The following is an 18,727-nucleotide window of genomic DNA, read 5'->3' as shown; positions in this document are numbered from 1 at the left end:
ACATATTATATATACCAATGAAGACATTTTAAAACACCAGTGGAGTCTTGTATTTTTCTATAACAGCACATGTTCTTTTTTTTTTTTGCAGTTTTTGGCCAGGGCTAGGTTTGGCCCCATATTCCCCTTCTTATTGGGGACGTGGAGGCGCGTAGCCACATTTTCTCTGCTCTTGGGGGGGAGCTGGAGAGGATTCTGAACTCTGGGACATCACTTCAGGCACTTCTGGCACCCACTGATCTCCACTGCCCATTGGGTGGATGGAGAGGGCTGATGAAATCACACCATGGAGGCCAGAAAAAGAAACTCGTCCACAGCCCTTTAGCCTGATAAACTCAAGACCTGGGTGACTCTTGAACCCACCACCTCCAGCATATGGGGCCGGCGCCCTACTCCTTTGAGCCACAGGTGCTGCCCCTACATGTTCTTTTTTAATTTAATTTTTAATTTTTTTTAAGCAGTGAGGGGGGGGCACAGAATGAGGAGTTTGATCTCTAACTGACCATGAGCAATTAACAGTGAGAAGTCAAAGCTCCCAGGTCAGCCTGATCACAGCATTCTGCCATTTGTTTTCTCTCAACATCCTCTTTAAGAACATTCTGATTATTTATTTATTTATTTATTTTGAGACAGAGCCTCAAGCTGTCACCCTGAGTAAAGTGCTGTGGTGTCACAGCTCACAGCAACCTCAAACTCTTGGGCTTAAGCAATTCTCTTACCTCAGCCTCCCAAGTAGCTGGGACTACAGGCACCCGCCACAACACCCAGCTATTTTTTGGTTGTAGTTGTCATTGTTGTTTGGCAGGCCTGGGCTGGATACGAACACACCAGCTCTGGTGTACGTGGCTGGCGCCTTAGCCACTTGAGCTACAGGCCCCAAGCCATTCTGATTATTAACTGGTGTGTACAGTATTGCACAGCATGGATTATAATATACTTTATCAGCCATTCTCCCATTGAAAGACTTCACTTTCTAACTTTTTACTCTGGGCTTAGTGAAGTAAAATAGTCATTAGGATCATCAGAGTTTGGGGGCCCTGCCTTTATTTATTTTTTTAAACTGTGAGATGTGTGAAACATACGAAAAGACCACATATGTGTACATGTGCCATTGGTAGAATGATAAATTTACACCATGGACTTGTCACACAGCTTAACAGGATGTGACCAGTATCCTGGATATCCCTCCTTAAATTTCCCTTAAAAGAAACCAGTGCCTTGGATGTTGCTTCCCTTCCCTTCCCCTCCCTTCCCCTCCCTCTCCTCCTTCCTCTCTCCTCCTGTCCCTTCCTCTCCCCTCCCCTGCCCTCCCCCCTTCCCCTTTCCTAGTACATATAGTTTCCTAACAAGAACACTTTTTGGGTTTGCCTGGTTTTGACCGAAACATACAGTTTGTACAATTCCATGGCTGCTTTTTCTTTGCTCAGCATGATGGGATCCCCCGCACTGATGTATCTGCAGAGCATTCATGGTCCCCGCTGTAGAGTTCTCCCTTGGATGACCATATTCCCCTTCTGTTGGGGACGTGGAGGCGCGTAGCCACATTTTCTCTGCTCTTGGTTGGGGGGGGCTGGAGAGGAGGCTGAACTCTGGGACATCATCTCAGGCACCTCTGGACCCACTGAGGGCTGATGTAACCACACTATGGTGGCCAGAAAAAGAAACTCATCAACAGACCTTTAGCCTGATAAACTTGGGACCTGGGTGACTCTGCAGTTGCAATCACCCCTTGCCTTCCTTGTGGGCTGATGTAGTGAGGTGGTTGTGTCAGCAGCTGCTGCCCACGGTGATGCCGTGACTGCCTGCCCCTCTGTGCCTCTGTTCTGGTCTGTCTTCATCACTGCTTTGGTGACACTCAGGTAAAAGTAATATATATATATTTTTTTCTTTGAGGCAGAGCCTCAAGCTGTCACCCTGGGTAGAGTGCCATGGCATCACAGCTCACAGCAACCTCCAACTCCTGGGCTCAAGAGATTCTCCTGCCTCTGCCTCCCAAGTAGCTGGGACTACAGGTGCCTGCCACAACACCCGGCTATTTTTTGGTTGCAGATGTCATTGTTGTTTGGCGGGCCCGGGCTGGATTCGAACCCAGCAGCTCAGGTGTATGTGGCTGATGCCTTAGTTGTTTGAGCCACAGGCGCCGAGCCAGGTAAAAGTAATTTGAAGCTGGAACTTCTCCTTGTCTAGTGTGGGCTCCACGTGCTGCTCATCCAAGGCAGCAGCATATCCCGCTGTCTGTACCTTCCAATGTAGTTCTAAGTACATATAGCTAGTTACAGATTTATATTTTTATAAAAATAAATGGAGTAGTCCCAGCTACTCGGGAGGCTGAGGCAAGAGAATCGCGTAAGCCCAAGAGTTTGAGGTTGCTGTGAGCTGTGTGACGCCACGGCACTCTACAGAGGGCCATAAAGTGAGACTCTGTCTCTACAAAAAAAAAAAAAAAAAAAAAAAATAAATAAATAAATGGATATTTATATATAGGTATCTAGAGCTATAGATAGGTATTGCCCACTTAGGTATAGAGAGAAAGGGCCCCCTTCTTATCACCTCCACCTTCCCCTCTGGTCCTAACTGCTGTGATACCCATAAGAGCTTTCACAGTATCCCCTAGCAGATCTCCTCACGTGTGTTCCATCATCCCCAAATCCAACTGGATTTGATGACCATACAGCAGCCACAATACTCCTTTGAAAATGCAAGTCACATCACTTCCCTGCTCAAAAACTTCCAAAGTGTGGCTTCTCACCACACTTTGAATGAAATCTAAAGTCCTATGGCTTGGCCTACCAAGGCCCCTGGAAATACCTCCAAGGTAGTAGGGTCACTACTGTTATGACCGTGTCAAGCATGCCTCAGGGCCTTTGCACTTGCTCTGCCTATGCCCTCTGCAAGGCTCTCCCCATAGCTCAGCAATGGGCTGGATGTGGCACTTCCTTTAGGTGTCAGCTCATATTATTTCATTAGGGAGACCCTTCCCCGACCAGGTTTCTAAGATGCCCTCCCCATCCCCTTGGGACACTCTTTCTCCTTATTTTCCTTTAAAACAATCATACATATAGTCTCTCTCCCACTCTAATGTCAACTTCACATGCACAAGAAATTTGTCTGTCTTGTTCATTGCATATTATATCCTCAGCATTAGAACAGTGCCTGATAGGTGTTCAACAAATAAATAAATGTTAAATAAATGGATAAATTTATATTCCTTTAGTTTGAATTCAGTTAAAGAGGTTAGGATTCTTGGGAAAACCTGGCAAAGAGTTTCCTCCTTACCTGCTCTCACTGTCAATTCTCACTGCTTAGTTCTAACTCATTTAGGAAAACGGTGGGGGATGACTAACAAGGTGGGGCCCTCATCTGGGCTACAGGACTGGCCAGCAGGTCCTTTCATTCAATGGGTGTTTGATACATCCCTGGTTGTGATGTTGATCCCTGGCTCACATCCTGTCATACACTATGACACTCAACTCCCTGTGCTTAAACCAGGACAAGCCCAGGGCTAGGCCAAAAAATGCTTGCTCTGGCAGCTCAGTGGGAAGACTGGGGATTTCTCCTTTCTTTTTATTTATTTATTTTTTATTTTGTTATTTAATATCACTATATTTTATTTATTTTTTGCAGTTTTTGGTTGGGGCCAGGTTTGAACCCACCACCTCCGGTATATGGGGCTGGTGCCCTACTCCTTTGAGCCACAGGCGCCGCCTCCCCTTTCTTTTTCAATATCCTGATTCTGTCTTCAAAGAATCTCCCATACTGGATAATTGGAATGAAAAGAGATTGAAATGGAAAGTCAGAAAATGAAAACGAGCCATGTGGGCTTGGTGGGGCATACTAAGGAGAATTACTGCTCTCTAAGGAGGGGAATCCACAACCCTAGTGGGTTGTTGCTACCGAGTCTGATATTGCCAGAACTTTCGAATTTCCAACAAAAAAAGTCCCAAATCTGTATTTTAATATGACATCTCCTAATTTTTAAACATTGTCAGTAAGACATTCAAAACAAGTTTTAAAACGACGTGAATGGGGTGGGGTGGGCGCTGGGTGCCGTGACTGACACTTGTAATCCCAGAGTTCTGAGAGGCCGAGGCAGGAAGATCTCTTGAGCTCAGTAGTTCCAGATCGGCCTGAGTAAGAGTGAAACCCTGTCTCTACTAAAGAAATAGAAAAATGAGCCCAGCGTTGTGGAGGGCGCCTGTAGTTCCAGCTACTCCAGAGGCTGAGGCAGAGGCTCGTTTGACCCCAGGAGTTGAATTTGCTGTGAGCCAGGGTGACATCATGGCTCTTTAGCCTAGGGAGCAGAGTGAGACTGTCTCAAAAACAACCCCCCCACCCAAACAAACAACCTGAGCCAAACAAAACATGCTTGAGGCAAAATTCACCTTATAGAACTATTTGCTTGTGTTCTTTGCCAGAAACTCTTTAATTTTGAAATCATGGCGCCTGTCCCATCCTGTCCTGTGGCACCCTGAGACCCAGAGGCTGTGATAGAGGGGCCTGACACGGGGACCTGACCCTTCCTAGTTTTTCCTGGTGGTTTCATAACTCCAGACCAGCTGGCCTAGGGCACGCAGGTGACAAATGTCTCTGAGTTTCCCCAGGGCAAAACAGAAGAGAAATAACCTTTGGTGACTGCTTCAGCCAGAATGCTTTTGGCAGCACACTATGACACTCAACTCCCTGTGCTTAAATCAGGATAAGCCCAGGGCTAGGCCGACATGTACTTGCTCTGGCAGCTCAGTGGGAAGATTGGGGATTTCCCCCTTTCTGTTCTCATATCCTGATTCTTTCTTCAACCTTCTTTCTTTTTTTTTTTTTTTTGCAGTTTTTGGCCGGGGCTGGGTTTGAACCCATCACCTCCAGCATATGGAGCTGGCACCTTACTCCTTTGAGCCACAGGGCCGCCCATTCAACCTTATTTCTTTAGGCTACAAATTAACCATCACAGCTCCAAGCAAAAAAAGTCTCGCTCATGGGGAAATAGAAGGAAACGTTTCCAGACGCCCTTATAATACTCTTTGGGTCTCATTGGGCCAAGCCTGGTCACATGCCCACCCCAGGCCAATCAGCACCAAAAGGGAAAAAGGAGCATTGTGATTGGCTTACACCTGTGGGTCTTTAAATTAGGGCATATTTATCCTTGGGGGAAGGCTAAGACTTTCTAGGGGGTTTGAAAGCACAGATTTACTACAGATAATTTGCAGACCCTCAACCTCTTATGTACTTGGTTTTTTAAAATCCGGCTGGGGGGGCGGGGAGTAGGGGAGGGACATGCCAGAGAGAGCATCTGTCTTCTCCACTGCCCTTCACAGACTTAACAGTAAAAGCAGTCGACTCATCCCAGTTTGTTCTGTGGTGTCTTGCCCAGGGGGTTTAAACAGCAAAGGCACCAAAGCCTCCTTTTATGAGTTATGGGCCGCTCTCTTGACTTTCTCTGGCTTACACATTTATCCTAGGAGTGAAGTATGGCTTGGGTTGTGATTTTAGAACAACCAAAGCAGTGAAATGTATTGACCCTGATCCTTTTAAGTGTAACTAGAGTATTTTTCAGTACTTCTAAATTTTCAAGATATATTTGAAGAAGTAGTACATGTACACTGTAAAATGTCACTTCTTTCTGTTTTGGTGTGCATTACTCAATATGGTAGGCAGAAGTTTATTTTATCCACTCACATCATGGCATTTTTATTCTAATTATGGCCAATCCTCATCTTACTTGTTATAAAATGCTCCTTTTTTCTTTTCTTTTCTTTCTTTTTTTTGAGACAGAATCTCTCTATGTCGCCCTCAATAGAGTGCTGTGGCATCACAGCTCATAGCAATCTCAAATTCTTGGGCTCAAGTGATTCTCTTGCCTCAGCCTTCCTACTAACTGGGACTATAGGTGCCTGCCACAATGCCGGGCTATTTTTTCTTTTTCTTTCTTTTTTTTTGTTTAGCAGGCCCTGGACTGATTCAAACCCATCAGCCATGGTGCATGTGGCCAGCACTGAGCCTCTTTCTTTCTTTCTTTCTTTTTTTGCAGTTTTTGGCCAGGTCTGGGTTTGAACCCACCACCTCCTGCATATGGGGCCGGCGCCTTACTCCTTTGAGCCACAGATGCCACCCTTCTTTATTTCTTTTAAAGAGTCTTGCTGGGGTACAGTGGCATCAGCCTAGTTCACAGCAACCTCAAACTCCTGGGTTCAAGTGATCCTCCTGCCTCAGCCTTCCAAGTAAGTGGGACTACAGGTGGCAGCCACTACAACTGGATAATTTTTCTATTTTTAGTATAGACTGGTCTCCAACTCCTGAGCTCAAGGGATCCTCCCACCTAGGCCTCCTAGACTGTTAGCATTACAGGGATGGGTTGCTGTGCCTGGTCAAAATGCTTAATTTTTAAATATCTATTTAGGCCTATGATGAAAATATAAGTCCCAGTACAGACTCTGAGGCTGGGCACAGTCCTGGTAGGAGAGACAGCAAAGTTGGGATTCTGTTCATAAGGGAGACAGTGGAGCTATTGAATAGTAGCCATTAGTGTCCACCGTGCTGATTTTCTTTTCCAGCTCTCTCCCTAAGATTAATTTCTTTTTCAGCTTCATCTTAGGATTGTGGTATTTGTTTCTATGTGTACAAAGAAATATCACACTTTGAGTTGAGGGGAGAAAAAGGAAATCCATACTATCCAACACATATGGACTATCTTCAGGTACTTCTGCTTTCTACTTCAGTTATGGTTGCTATTCTTCTTCTAGACCATCAGTTTGGGCCTTTTTGGGAAAACTGCTATTTCCAAATATTTGTGCCTTTTACATGAAAATCCTTTTAATATATTCCAGAGGACTCAGTCTGTCTGCATTAATGTACTGTATTGGTTAATGGTCCACTGTACAAAACTGAGAACTCTGCACACAGAAAGCCTCGCTGAAAACATGCCAGTGTGGGGAAAAAAATCCAAAGAAATACTTGTGGACTCAGACTTGGAGGGGGAAGCAGGGCAAATTCAAAGAAATGACTCGGAGGTCAGCCATCTGATGAAAGTGTAAGTGCACTTGGCCTGCCAACTTTCTAGATTTTTTTCTCCTGCCCAGGCTGGGGTGCTGTGGCAAGATGATAGCTCACTGCAGCCTCAAACTCCTAGAACCAAGAGATCCTCCCATCTCAGCTTCCTGAGTATCTGGGATTACAGGCACCCACCATCACCCCTGACTAATTAAAAAAAAATATATATATATTTTTTTGTAGAGACAGAGTCTCACTGTACCGCCCTTGGTAGAGTGCCGTGGCGTCACATGGCTCACAGCAACCTCCAGCTCTTGGGCTTACGTGATTCTCTTGCCTCAGCCTCCCGAGCAGCTGGGACTACAGGCGCCCGCCACAACGCCCGGCTATTTTTTTGTTGCAGTTTGGCCAGGCCGGGCCCGAACCCGCCACCCTCGGCACATGGGGCCGGCGCCCCACTCACTGAGCCACAGGCGCCGCCCCAAAAAACATTTTTTTAAGAGATGGGGTTTTGCAATGCTGTCCAGGCTGAATACCTTTTATTTTTATTTTTTATTTTTTTTGGCCGGGGCTGGGTTTGAACCCGCCACCTCTAGCATATAGGGCTGGCGCCCTATCCCTTTGAGCCACTGGCACGGCTCTGAATACCTTTAATTATACCAATATTTTTTTTCTTTTTATTTAGGTTTAGGTATCTAAAAAACATTACTGCAATGTTATATACTACATGTATTCTTCTGAAATGTATATTCTGATACTGATACACTGTGTATATTATTGTATGTATTCATGTATGATATTATATCTACATACACGATGCATTTATTTGTTGTTTTCCCACACACGCACCTGTTCCCCTCCTCCCATCTGTTGACAGAAGGGCAATAATTTTGCTTTGTTCACTGCTGTATCCTCAAAGCTCCACCAAGCGCCCGGCACACCATAGGCGCTCAATAAATTATCGGCAGGAAGAACAACAGCGAGTTGTTCTTCAGTTATCAATTATCCAACAGCGAGTGAAAGGGTACACACATACATCAAGGAGCCAGCGCCACGGACGCCCGGTTGCCGGTGCTGCTTTAACTCCCTGCAGCCCCGGGTAAGGGAGGGGAGCTGAGGCCCAGGGCACCTGCGCAGCCGCGCACCGGCCCAGCCCCAGACGGTGGGTTGGAGTCCCCGCGCTGCGAGCACTCCTTTGTGAGGCGGTCCCGGCGGAGGGTTACAGGCGGTAAGGGGCGGGCCCGGGACCAGTCCCGAGGGGCGGGGGCGCGGCCAGCCGGGCGCCCCCTAGGTGGCAGCTGCAGCTGCGCTGGCTCTGGCTTGGGGTACTGCTTCGGCTCAGTTGCTCACGCGCCAGGCGCTGCTCTTGTAGCTGCTCTCGGCTCCTGTGCTGGTCCTCGCCGCAGCCATGTCTAAGGGGACGCGGGCCGGGCAGGAGGAGATCCTGGAGTGCGAGGTGATGTGGGAGCCTGACAGCAAGAAGCGCACGCAGATGGACCGCTTCCGGGCGGCCGTGGGCGCCGCTTGCGGCCGGGCGCTGGGTGAGTGCGGGGCGCGCGGCCGGGGTCACCTCTCGGAGCCGTGGTGACCTTCCCGGATACAGGCTCCGGGTGGGTGCGAGGGACCACCTGGTAGAGGGTCTTGCCTCCCGGCGTGGGGGCGCTCCCATTCTGGCGTCGCTCCTCTTGGTTGGGAGCTTCTCCCGAGGTCCAGTTTCTGCTTCTGGGGTCGGAGATGACACTGACATGGGGACTGTTATTCAGAGGGTGGGGGGATCTTCTCACTGGGGTTTTGCCTTCCTGTCCGCTGACCCTCTGCAGCATCTCCTCCGTATATAGGTGTCGCCCTCTCCCTGGAGGGTCATCCCTCTGGAAGTGGCAGCCCTGCTGTTGAACGTGAGGTCCCTTGCTGGGCTTTCCTGCCTGTGAGGGGCTCCCTGCTCTCCAGCCAGTAGGGGCTTCGTCCTGGGCATAGGGTCTTTCTGACTTGTGGCTCTTCCTATGTTTGTGGTGATCCTTTGCCAGCTCACGGTACCTTGAGCTACCCCTCTTGTCCCTCACATGCTGCTTCTCCTAGAGGCCAGCGCCTGGACGGATCGCCAGGTGGGAACCCTCGCCATTGTGTTTACACTGCCAGTCCCCTAGCAGAACCTAGCCAAGGAACCTCCTTCCAGGCACAACTTTGGTCCTCAGAAACCACCTGTCTGGGTGAGGAGCATTCCAGGTGCTTTGTCTTGAGCTCCAGCTGGCCTGTCCAGCTTCCTGAGCCACCTATCCCTCCCCCCTCCCCTGGGCGTTGCTCAGAGATTTTTCAACTCATGGCTTTCTTCTCCCCTCAGCCGGTTTGGTGCAGGGACTCCCTGGTTTCTGTTGGTGGCATCACTGTTCTTGGTCATCCTCACAGAAAGTGAGACTGAGTCATCTGCCTTGCACCAGAAGCCTGCCTCAGTGACACAGCTTTCCTACATTCCTCCTTTCCAGCCCTATGCCAGGGTCTGGGGGCCTCCTTTCCTCTTTTCTGAACAGTGGTTGGTTTCTCTGCTTCCTGCTTCCCTTCCCCTGTCAGTATACCCTGCTTGTTTTGCCAGAGTAATCTTGGAGCACCGGTCTGACTTTGTCACTCCTTGGTTCAGATGTTCTCAATGGTTCCTTGTTGACCACGGATTTGCAAATTTCCACCTGGCAGCTTCCAGGCCCGCCACAGAGGGAAGGGCAGGGACTCTGCAAGTCAACTCTGTGTGTGAGTAGTTGGAGTAGAGTTTGCCAACAAATAGAAGTCCACATTCTTCAATAGCTCAGTGAAGATGGAGAAGGCTCACCCTGGGAAAAATGGGCCACAAGTTAGTCTGTGCTGAGCATCCAGTGCATGGGCAGATTGGGGTCGGCATTCTGAGTACTTCACTCTGTACTGGGTTTAGCAGAGAGTGCTGCTTAAAAGGGCAGATGAAACCTTTAGCTGAGATTTGAAGGTATAGGCTGGTCAAAGTTCGCATCAGTGGAGAGGAAGAAGGGATGAAAATTCAGAAGCCTGTGGGGCCCAGACAGGTGTCAGAGATATTAATAATCTCTGGTTAATATTTGGTGAGTACTTTATAGATGCTGGCCCGCATTCTGGCACTCGATGTGGATCAGCTAATGTAACCCTCACAGTGATGCCACCATGTGGGCAGTACTTCTGTCCCCATTACACAGCTAAGAAAACTGAAGCACAAAGACTTTGCAGCTGTAGGTAGTGGAGCTGTAGTCTGCCTCCAGAGTCTGTGTTCCTAACCACCATTTTTGTTGCCTCTGGCATTTAGAGGGCCAGATGGGGCAGCCACCCCTAGTTCTAGCTGATTGTGTGGCGTGGAAGTACATTAATTATCTACTGCTTGCCACAAACCGACCCCAAATGTAGCTCCTTAGAACAACAAACATTTGTTACCTCTCAGTTTCTGTGGGTGGCTCTGGCTTAGGGTCTTTCAGAGGCTTGACCGGGGCTGGAGGAGCCTCCCCAGGAGATGCACTCACATGGCAGGAAGCCAGTGCTGGTTGTGGGCAGAAGGCCTGTGTTGTCTGCCATGGGGGACTGCTTGGGTGTCCTCACAACGTGTCTTATTGGTTCTTCCGGAGCAAGTGACCCAAGAAAGCAAGGCAGATGTGATGTCTCTCATGACTTGCCCTCCGAAGTCACACTTGGTCATTTGCACATGTCCTGTTGACTATGAAGATCAGCCCTTTTCAGGTTGGGGAGGAGACAATTTGGGGGCATAAATGCCCGGAGGTGAGAATCACTGGCTGGCTACCACAGTCAGATAATCTGCTTTTCTTAGGAGCAGCCAGAACTCCAGAATTTTATTTAAACATGAATTCTTAAGTGCTAGCAACCATTTCAGGCTCTAGAATATTCTAGCAACTGGAACATCTTGCAGCCTGACCCAAATGTGCCTGTGGTCACCTAGGCTTCCAGATTGTAACTCGTGTGGCACCCTCCTCATCTGAAGAATCGCATTTGGTGCTATGGCCGAGTTGCTGATGGTGGAAAAGTTCTTTTCCATAAAGTTGACCCACTTTGCCATTGTCTCCTAGGGTACTTTGTGGCTGACTACTTGTTCCCCAGATTTGGTGGCTGGTCACATCTTCTTCCCTCAGTGATGCTGAGGGTGGATGTGCTTTCATCATGGGCTTTGAGGTTTTCTCCAGAGGCCTGGATTTCTACTATCAGTTTAGAAGAGTTTGTGCTGCTGGAACTCTGCCATTTGTGAGGACCAAAGTGATTATATAAAAGACATTGAGAGAGGGCGGCGCCTGTGGCTCAGTGAGTAGGGCGCCGGCCCCATATGCCGAGGGTGGTGGGTTCAAACCCAGCCCCAGCCAAACTGCAACAAAAAAATAGCCGGGCGTTGTGGCAGGCGCCTGTAGTCCCAGCTGCTCGGGAGGCTGAGGCAAGAGAATCGCGTAAGCCCAAGAGTTAGAGGTTGCTGTGAGCCATGTGACGCCACGGCTCTCTACCCGAGGGCAGTACAGTGAGACTCTGTCTCTACAAAAAAAAAAAAAAAAAAAAAAGACATTGAGAGAGAGAGGAACTATGGGGGATGATTATCAAGAGCTGTTTCCTGCAGGTACATCTTGGCCAAAGAACTGGCTGAGCCCAGTGCTTCCTTCCCTCAGCTGAGAGCATGGCACACTCCTATGTACAGTGCTTCTTTTACCCCTGTCTCCATGTCTTGGTCCATCTCATACTATTGGGTCCTCATATGTGATACTCCTGCAGAAGGGGCAGACATGACACTGGTAGCCAACACCCTTGGACGCTTTCTGTCTGATGAGTATTATTTCCAGCACTTTAGGTTCTGACTCATTTGGTGCTCACAGAGCCCCTATGATAAGTACCATTATCCCCCTTTTATGAATAAAACTGAAGCCCAGAAAAGATACATAACTTGTCACCCAGTTGGAGAGTGGTGGTCCCAGAGCCTGTGCTCTTGCCATGCTGTGCTTTAGAAGTGTCCCAGCTGTTATCCCCATTTTTCAGGTGAGAATACTGAGGTTCAGAGAGGTGAAGTAGCTTGTCCAAGGTCTAGGCAGGGGTCACACTGAGGTTCTAGTCCAGGTTATCCAACCTGACCCTGGAGTGCAGGCTTGACTATTCCACTATTCTAGGAAGAACCATGGCCTGCTCCAGTGAACAATTTCCAGGTGACCCATTAGGTAAACTGAGTCCCAGAGGGGCAGAGTGGCCTGCCTGAGATGTCCAAGCCAGGTTGCCAGGGTCAGGGCTCGTCCCACCTTTCTGGACTCACTCCATTGCATTTTTCTCTGCAAGCTTGATTGACCTGGTCCATGGTCCCTGTCCTTAGTAGGAGGAGTGCGGGTGGGGCAGGGGAAGTTGTCTCATAGGGCTTAGAGGAGGTGTAGGCATCATTGCTGGATTCAAGCAATCTTCCCACTTCAGCCTCCCATGTGCCACCATACTGGCTAATTTTTAATTTTTTTGTTGAGATTGAGTCTTGCTATGTTGCCCAGTCTGGTCTCAAACTCGTGGACTCAAGTAAGCCTCACACCTTTTTCTCCCAAAGTTCTGGGATTATGGGCATGAGCCACAGCACCCAGCCTTGCCTTTCTTCTTTGAGCTTGGAGCCCTAAATTTCCTGTAATCTGACCCCTGATTGTGGCTGTCGGATCTCTGAGCCAACTGTCCACACTTTACCTGGGTTGATCTTTGTTTCTTCCCTAGACCTACTTTCTCCAGCTCCCCTTTCCAAGGCTCTTGGCATTTTGACAGCCTATGAGGATTTCTTCCAGGCATCTTGACCCTGCCTCTGCTGCTAGAGCCAGCCTGGGCCCACCTCCCCTTGCAGCCCATCCCTGCCACCCTGGGTCTTGCTGATCTCTCTCCTTTGTGCTTATTTAAATCCTCACAGTAGCCCTGTGGCAGGAAGGAGATATTCATCACCCCTTCCCTATTTTATAGGTGGGAAAACTGAGGCACAGAGACCTTATGTCACTTGCCTGAGGTCTTATAGATAATAAATGGCCAAGCCACGATTTGAACCCAGGCATTCTGCCTCCAGAGTCCATGTTCTTGGGCATAGTGGTTATGATGTGAAATCACTGCCCTCGCGCTTTTGTTCCTTTTGAAGACTAGTAGTGGAGGTTTGCATCAGTAAAAATCAAGGCCGAGCACGGTGGCTCATGCCTATAATCCTAGCACTCTGGGAGGCCAAGGCAGATAGATTGCCTGAGCTCATAGGTTCGAGACCAGCCTGAGCAAGAGGGAGATCCCATCACTAAAAATAGCCGGCCATTGTGGCAGGTGCCTATAGTCGTCCAGAGGCTGAAGAAAGAGAATCACTTGAGCCCAGGAGTTTGAGGTTGCTGTGAGCTGTGATGCCATGGCACTCTACCAAGGGCAACAAAGTGAGATTCTATCTAAAAACAAAACAAAATGAAACAAATGAGAAAGCCAATACCATTTCTTTCTTTTTTTGCAGCTTTTGGCCAGGGCTGGGTTTGAACCCGCCACTTCCGGCATATGGGGCCGTGTCCTACTCCTTTGAGCCACAGGCGCCGCCCGACCATTTCTTTCTTTCTTTCTTTTTTTTTTTTTTTTGTAGAGACAGAGTCTCACTTTGTCACACTCAGTAGAGTGCTGTGACGTCACACGGCTCACAGCAACCTCCAACTCCTGGGCTTAAGCGATTCTTTTGCCTCAGCCTCCTGAGTAGCTGGGACTACAGGCGCCTGCCACAACGCCTGGCTATTTTTTTGTTGCAGTTTGGCCAGGGCTGGGTTTGAACCTGTCACCCTCGGTATATGGGGCCGGCGCCCTACCGACTGAGCCACAGGCGCCACCCAAGACCATTTCTTAACAGACGCTTTTGAACCACTCAGATGTTCCTGCCATTCCTTAGGTGTGTCCATCTTATGATTGAACTTCAAAGACTTCCCTTCTGAGGTTTATCTGACCTGTCTGCCATTTTATTTTGGTTTTAGAGAATTATGATGACTTGTACTATTGGTCAGTTGAGTCATATTCAGACTTCTGGGCAGAGTTCTGGAAATTCAGTGAAATTGTCTTCTCACGTATGTATGATGAGGTAAGGAGAGGTTTTCCTTGCGCATTGTCTTTTTTGTGGCCGTGTTTCAAGGTGAAATGTTAATTTGGGGGAATATTAAATCATAATCTCCTTTTACAAGCTCATGTTGATGGGAAAGAGTCATTGTCCTAGAGAACTGGCATTAACCTATCATTGACCCCATGGAGACCTTGGAATCTGTGCATTCTCTGTTGCATGTAGATCCTAGGCCCTGTTCTGGGAACTTGAGAGTTCCTAAGTAGTAGGATTCTCAATAGTAGATATTTTGAATGTTTAATTATGGTAACATACACATAACATAAATATTACCATCTTAATCATTTTGAAGAGTATAGTTTCATGTTCAGTTGTATTAAGTACAATTACATTATTTTTAATCTATCAGTAATTTTGTCATTTTTTTTAACCTGCATTTTAGAGAACTTTTCAATCCCTATACTGTAAATCAATAAATGTCTGGGGAAAGGGAGTCCTGTTATTCGGGGTATAATCTATTATTGTCTTAAAAAATAAATTCTGAAAGGTTTATCTGTCAGCACTTTGAAACTAAAAATCAAGGCTCCAGCACCCCAAAGAAGTAAGCAGGGTCAAATTCCAGAAAATTGTGGGGGAGGCGCAGGTGGTGTCTGGTCACAGCTTGCCACCCTGGGCAAGTGCCTCGTCTGTCTTCAGCACCTCTCCTGAAGTAGGTGCTCAGTAAGTATTTGTTGACAGAGTGTTAATAACTGGAGATGAGAGTTTTTTCCCTTGGCATTTATTTCTGTTTTTAGTATCAAGCCTTTAGGACAGTTCAAAATTCAATGTATAAAATAATTTATTTAAACCAATAAATTAACTTCCTGGGAGGCAGGCTTGCATTTATTTATTTGTGTCATTCTGTATAGGTTGTGGACACATCAAAAGGAATCGCAGATGTCCCCGAGTGGTTCAAAGGCAGTCGTCTCAACTATGCAGAAAACCTCTTGCGGCACAAAGAGAACGACAGAGTTGCCCTTTATGTTGCAAGTGAGTCCTGGTGACACTCAACTCGGGTTTCCTCCATTGACGTTCTAGATGGTGCATACGGGCAGTGCCACATATTTGGAGAGGCTCTTGACGTACGTAGAGGTAGACGTATGGGATTTTCAAATAATATCCTGGCACCTGTCTGATGTAATTGAGCCTTATGTTGACCATATTTTTCCTGGGGAGGAATAGGACTGGTTGTGTGGTTATGTTTTGTGGGAGGAACAGAGATACCCAATATTAAGTTCCTGGCATGAGTCACTTGGAAAGTCGGCAATAGAAATATGGCTAGAATTTCTTCCCGCTGGTTTCTCCTTTTAAAATAAAGTTTAGAGACTATATCAATTTATAAACTAAGCAGTCTCGGGAAAAACTGTAATGAATGAAATAGTCTAAATAAACTAGGATTTTTTAAAATAAGGAGATTCTGAGGTTAACCTATAAATAAATTAGCTTTTTGATACAGTTGAATATTTTATGAAAAGAAACATTGGATATATCTAGTATTGTTAGGATTTGAGGTATTTCACATAAGTAGGTCTCCCAGGTGACTGAGCTTTTCCCCTTTGAGTAATAAAACTATATTCATTTTGGACATAATGTGTTTTTATTTATTTACTTTTTTGAGACAGAGTCTTATTCTGTTGCCCAGGCTACAGTGCTGTGGTGTCAGCCTAGCTCAGACAAATTCAAACTCCTGGGCTCAAGTGATCCTTTTGCTTCAGCCTCCTGAGTAGCTGGGACTACAGGCAGGCGCCACCACACCTGGCTAATTTTTCTATTTTTAGTAGAGATTGGGTCTTGTTCTTCCTCCAGTTGGTCTCAAACTCCTGAGCTCAAGGGATCCTTCCACCTTGGCCTTCTGGAGTGCTGATATTACAGGTGTGAGTCACCTTGCTCAGCCCACTATGTGTTTTATTAAGTTGTGGGGAAATATGCTAATTAGAGGAGACAGAACATCATTAAACTTTTTGTTTTCATGACTCAGACTTCTATTTTTTGGATGGTGCCAAAATCTAATGCTCTTGAGGTATTGAGGTATGAGAGTTGGTTTACCTTTATAGGTAAAAAGGGCCCAAGATTGCTGTGTGCTCTGCCATCACATCTAGATTTTTGTGGAGGTGTTTTTGTCCTGTCCTGCTGCCTGATGCCTATCCTTGCAGGTGCTAGCATCCTTGCCGTTAGCAACCCTCATCTTCACTAAAAGTCACTGTATTTGACCAGCAGTGGTGTGGGGATCACACTGTTGTGTTTGTACTAGGGCAGTAGTTCCTGCAACAGGAGGACATAGGCTTGAGTGGGGATTTGAGAGCTCAAATTACAGTTGCACACCCTCATAGTGGGACTATGCATAGGTCACTCAGCCTCTGGGGTCTGTAAAATGGGGCGATGATACCTACATCAAGGTTATTATTGGGATGAAGTGAAAGTATCTGCGTCTATGTAGCTCAGCACAGTCCTCAGCACGGAGGAGAAACACAGAATTCTCAGTCTAGGTTACATGTCTAAAATCTGTGCAGCTTTTGTTTATTTTTGTTTTTAGTATTTTAAAAGTTGTACTAAAAGCTTAATTGTACTAAAAGCAAGAATTTATTGAACACATCTTTTGTCTAAGACAGCTTGCAATATAAGACCGAAAAATCAGCTGAAATCATGTTCTGCCTTCAGGATATTAACATTTAGTCCCGGAAATAGGGCCAACGTATACTGGAAACAGTTGACAGTCTAAAGTAGCTATGTAATTAAGTGCCAAGATGAGTCTCAGAATTGGCAATTTCTATTAGAAGCCTAGAGAAAGACTAATTCACTGTGGACAAAATACTTATCAAAAACTGAATTTCCATTTTTCTTTTCTTTTCTTTTTTTTTTTGCAGTTTTTGGCCAGGGCTGGGTTTGAACCCGCCATCTCCGGCATATGGGGCCAGAGCCCTACTCCTTTGAGCCACAGGCGTCGCCCTGAATTTTCATTTTTGTAGATATCCAGGAAATGTCACTGTCTCACTAGATCACACGAGAAGCCAAAGCACTGGTGACAGGCACCGAGTGGCCCAGTCTGCCCAGGCTCAAGAGCAAAGGGCTCTCTCTGTTGCCGCGGGAAGGACCAAAAGCCCCTGTGCAGCTGTTAATATCACGCTGCCCAGCTCCCACTACGCTGCCCAGCTCCCACTACGATTTGCTGGTCTGTGCCTAGGGCTGGAGCCCAGGCTCAGGTCAATCTTTAAAGCTACAGTCGCTTCTAATGAAAATTCCTGGTTAAGCCACAGAGTATTGTCTTTATGTGGTAGTCTGTTCACTATCATTCTACTCCTTTCAAACCTGGGTCTCAGCTTTGATCTAGTTAAGGCTGAGTGGATGGGTGACCCTGGGGACACACACCAGTGCTCTGTCTCACTCTTGTTGCCTGAGGAGGCATCTGCACCCTTCCTTCCATCCGCTTCTCCCTCAGATCTGCATTCACTAACCCCTTTGTGCAGGGTGCTGGGAAGACAGTTGAATAGGACAGACAAGCTCCCTGTTCTCAGGAGGCTGACATTCAGGGGGTGGGGGCAACAATAAATAAGAAAACATATGTAATAATATTCTAGATAGCTTACAGCGCTTGGAAGAACAAATGAAGTACCGTAATGGGAAAGAGATGAGAGGTGGGGTGCAGAGCTGTTTTAGACGGGCCGCCAGGGATGCCTGTTAGAGGAGGTGAGATTCCAGCCGGAGCTTGAATGTGAGCAAATGAGTCATGCAGCGGTGGCGGAGGTGGTCCCAGGCAGAGGGAGAGCAAGCAGGCGTGTGAGGTCGATGGGGGAAGCTGGCAGGGCCTAGGAGCACCTTAGGGCCTGGGAGCCCAGGGCTTCTAAGGTAAGCTGGGGGCCCTTATGAGCCGTGGGCACCCTGCCGCCAGGTGGAGAACTGGAAGAGATGGCACCGTGGGAAGGCAGATTCCAACTCAGGAAACTGCCAGGGTTCCCCAGGGTTGTCCATAGGGCTGTGGCAGGGATGGTTCATGTTCACAATTACGGGGCTCCTGGAGGTGTCCTCAAGGGGTACCATGCTTTTGGCAAAAGTATTATATTAAGTTCTAGCTTTGCAAAAATGGGTGAATGAGGACATTCCCTCTAGGACGTCTTTACATTCTTTAAGTAGAGTGAGTACCCTCGCTGTGTTTCAGAATAGGACTTGTTTATACCAGTATTTCAGGAGTCAGGAGTGTGTGTTGTGTGAAATGGGGCAGGTCTGGGGCAGACCCCGGCAAGGAGACTCACGGGGAGTACTGGATGGCCAGGTGTATGAGGGGAGCGGGGTGGGAGTCAGAGGTTCTTTGTTTTTAATTAGGATATAATGCACATGCTATCAAGTTCACCCGTTGAAATTATATAGTTCAGTGGTTTTTAGCGTATTCATAAGGGTTGTGTAGCTACCACTTCTGGTTACAGATCATTGCCGTATCCCAGAAGTAGTCACTGAACCATTAGCAGTCACTTCCTGTTGCTCCCTCCTGTAGCCCTGGGGCCATCAATGTGCTTCCTCCAAGGATTTGCCTGTTCTGGATGTTTCACATGTATCCTTCTATGACTGGCTTCTTCTTTCAGCACGGCTGTATTGAGGTTCATCCACACTGTAGCGTGGATCAGTACTTCATTCTTTTTATGTCCTAATAATATTCCC

General features: G+C 47.3%; 1 protein-coding gene across 3 annotated transcripts in view; it reads left to right on the top strand.

The window, feature by feature from the left end:
- The first annotated feature begins 8,268 nt into the window (after positions 1-8,268).
- The window catches only part of AACS (acetoacetyl-CoA synthetase), a 64,944-nt gene continuing 54,485 nt past the window's right edge, over positions 8,269-18,727 (top strand). For all 3 annotated transcript variants that reach the window (XM_053587797.1, XM_053587795.1, XM_053587796.1), the window contains exons 1-3: positions 8,269-8,525; positions 13,959-14,062; positions 14,947-15,067. In XM_053587797.1, coding sequence (XP_053443772.1) covers positions 8,393-8,525; positions 13,959-14,062; positions 14,947-15,067 — 358 coding nt within the window. In that variant the 5' untranslated portion in view covers positions 8,269-8,392. The remainder of the gene's footprint in view (positions 8,526-13,958; positions 14,063-14,946; positions 15,068-18,727) is intronic.

Source organism: Nycticebus coucang, chromosome 4, assembly GCF_027406575.1.
Source record: "Nycticebus coucang isolate mNycCou1 chromosome 4, mNycCou1.pri, whole genome shotgun sequence".
NCBI lineage: Eukaryota > Metazoa > Chordata > Mammalia > Primates > Lorisidae > Nycticebus > Nycticebus coucang.
Note: the sequence above shows the minus strand (reverse complement) of the source record. Positions and strands in the feature narration are given on the sequence as shown.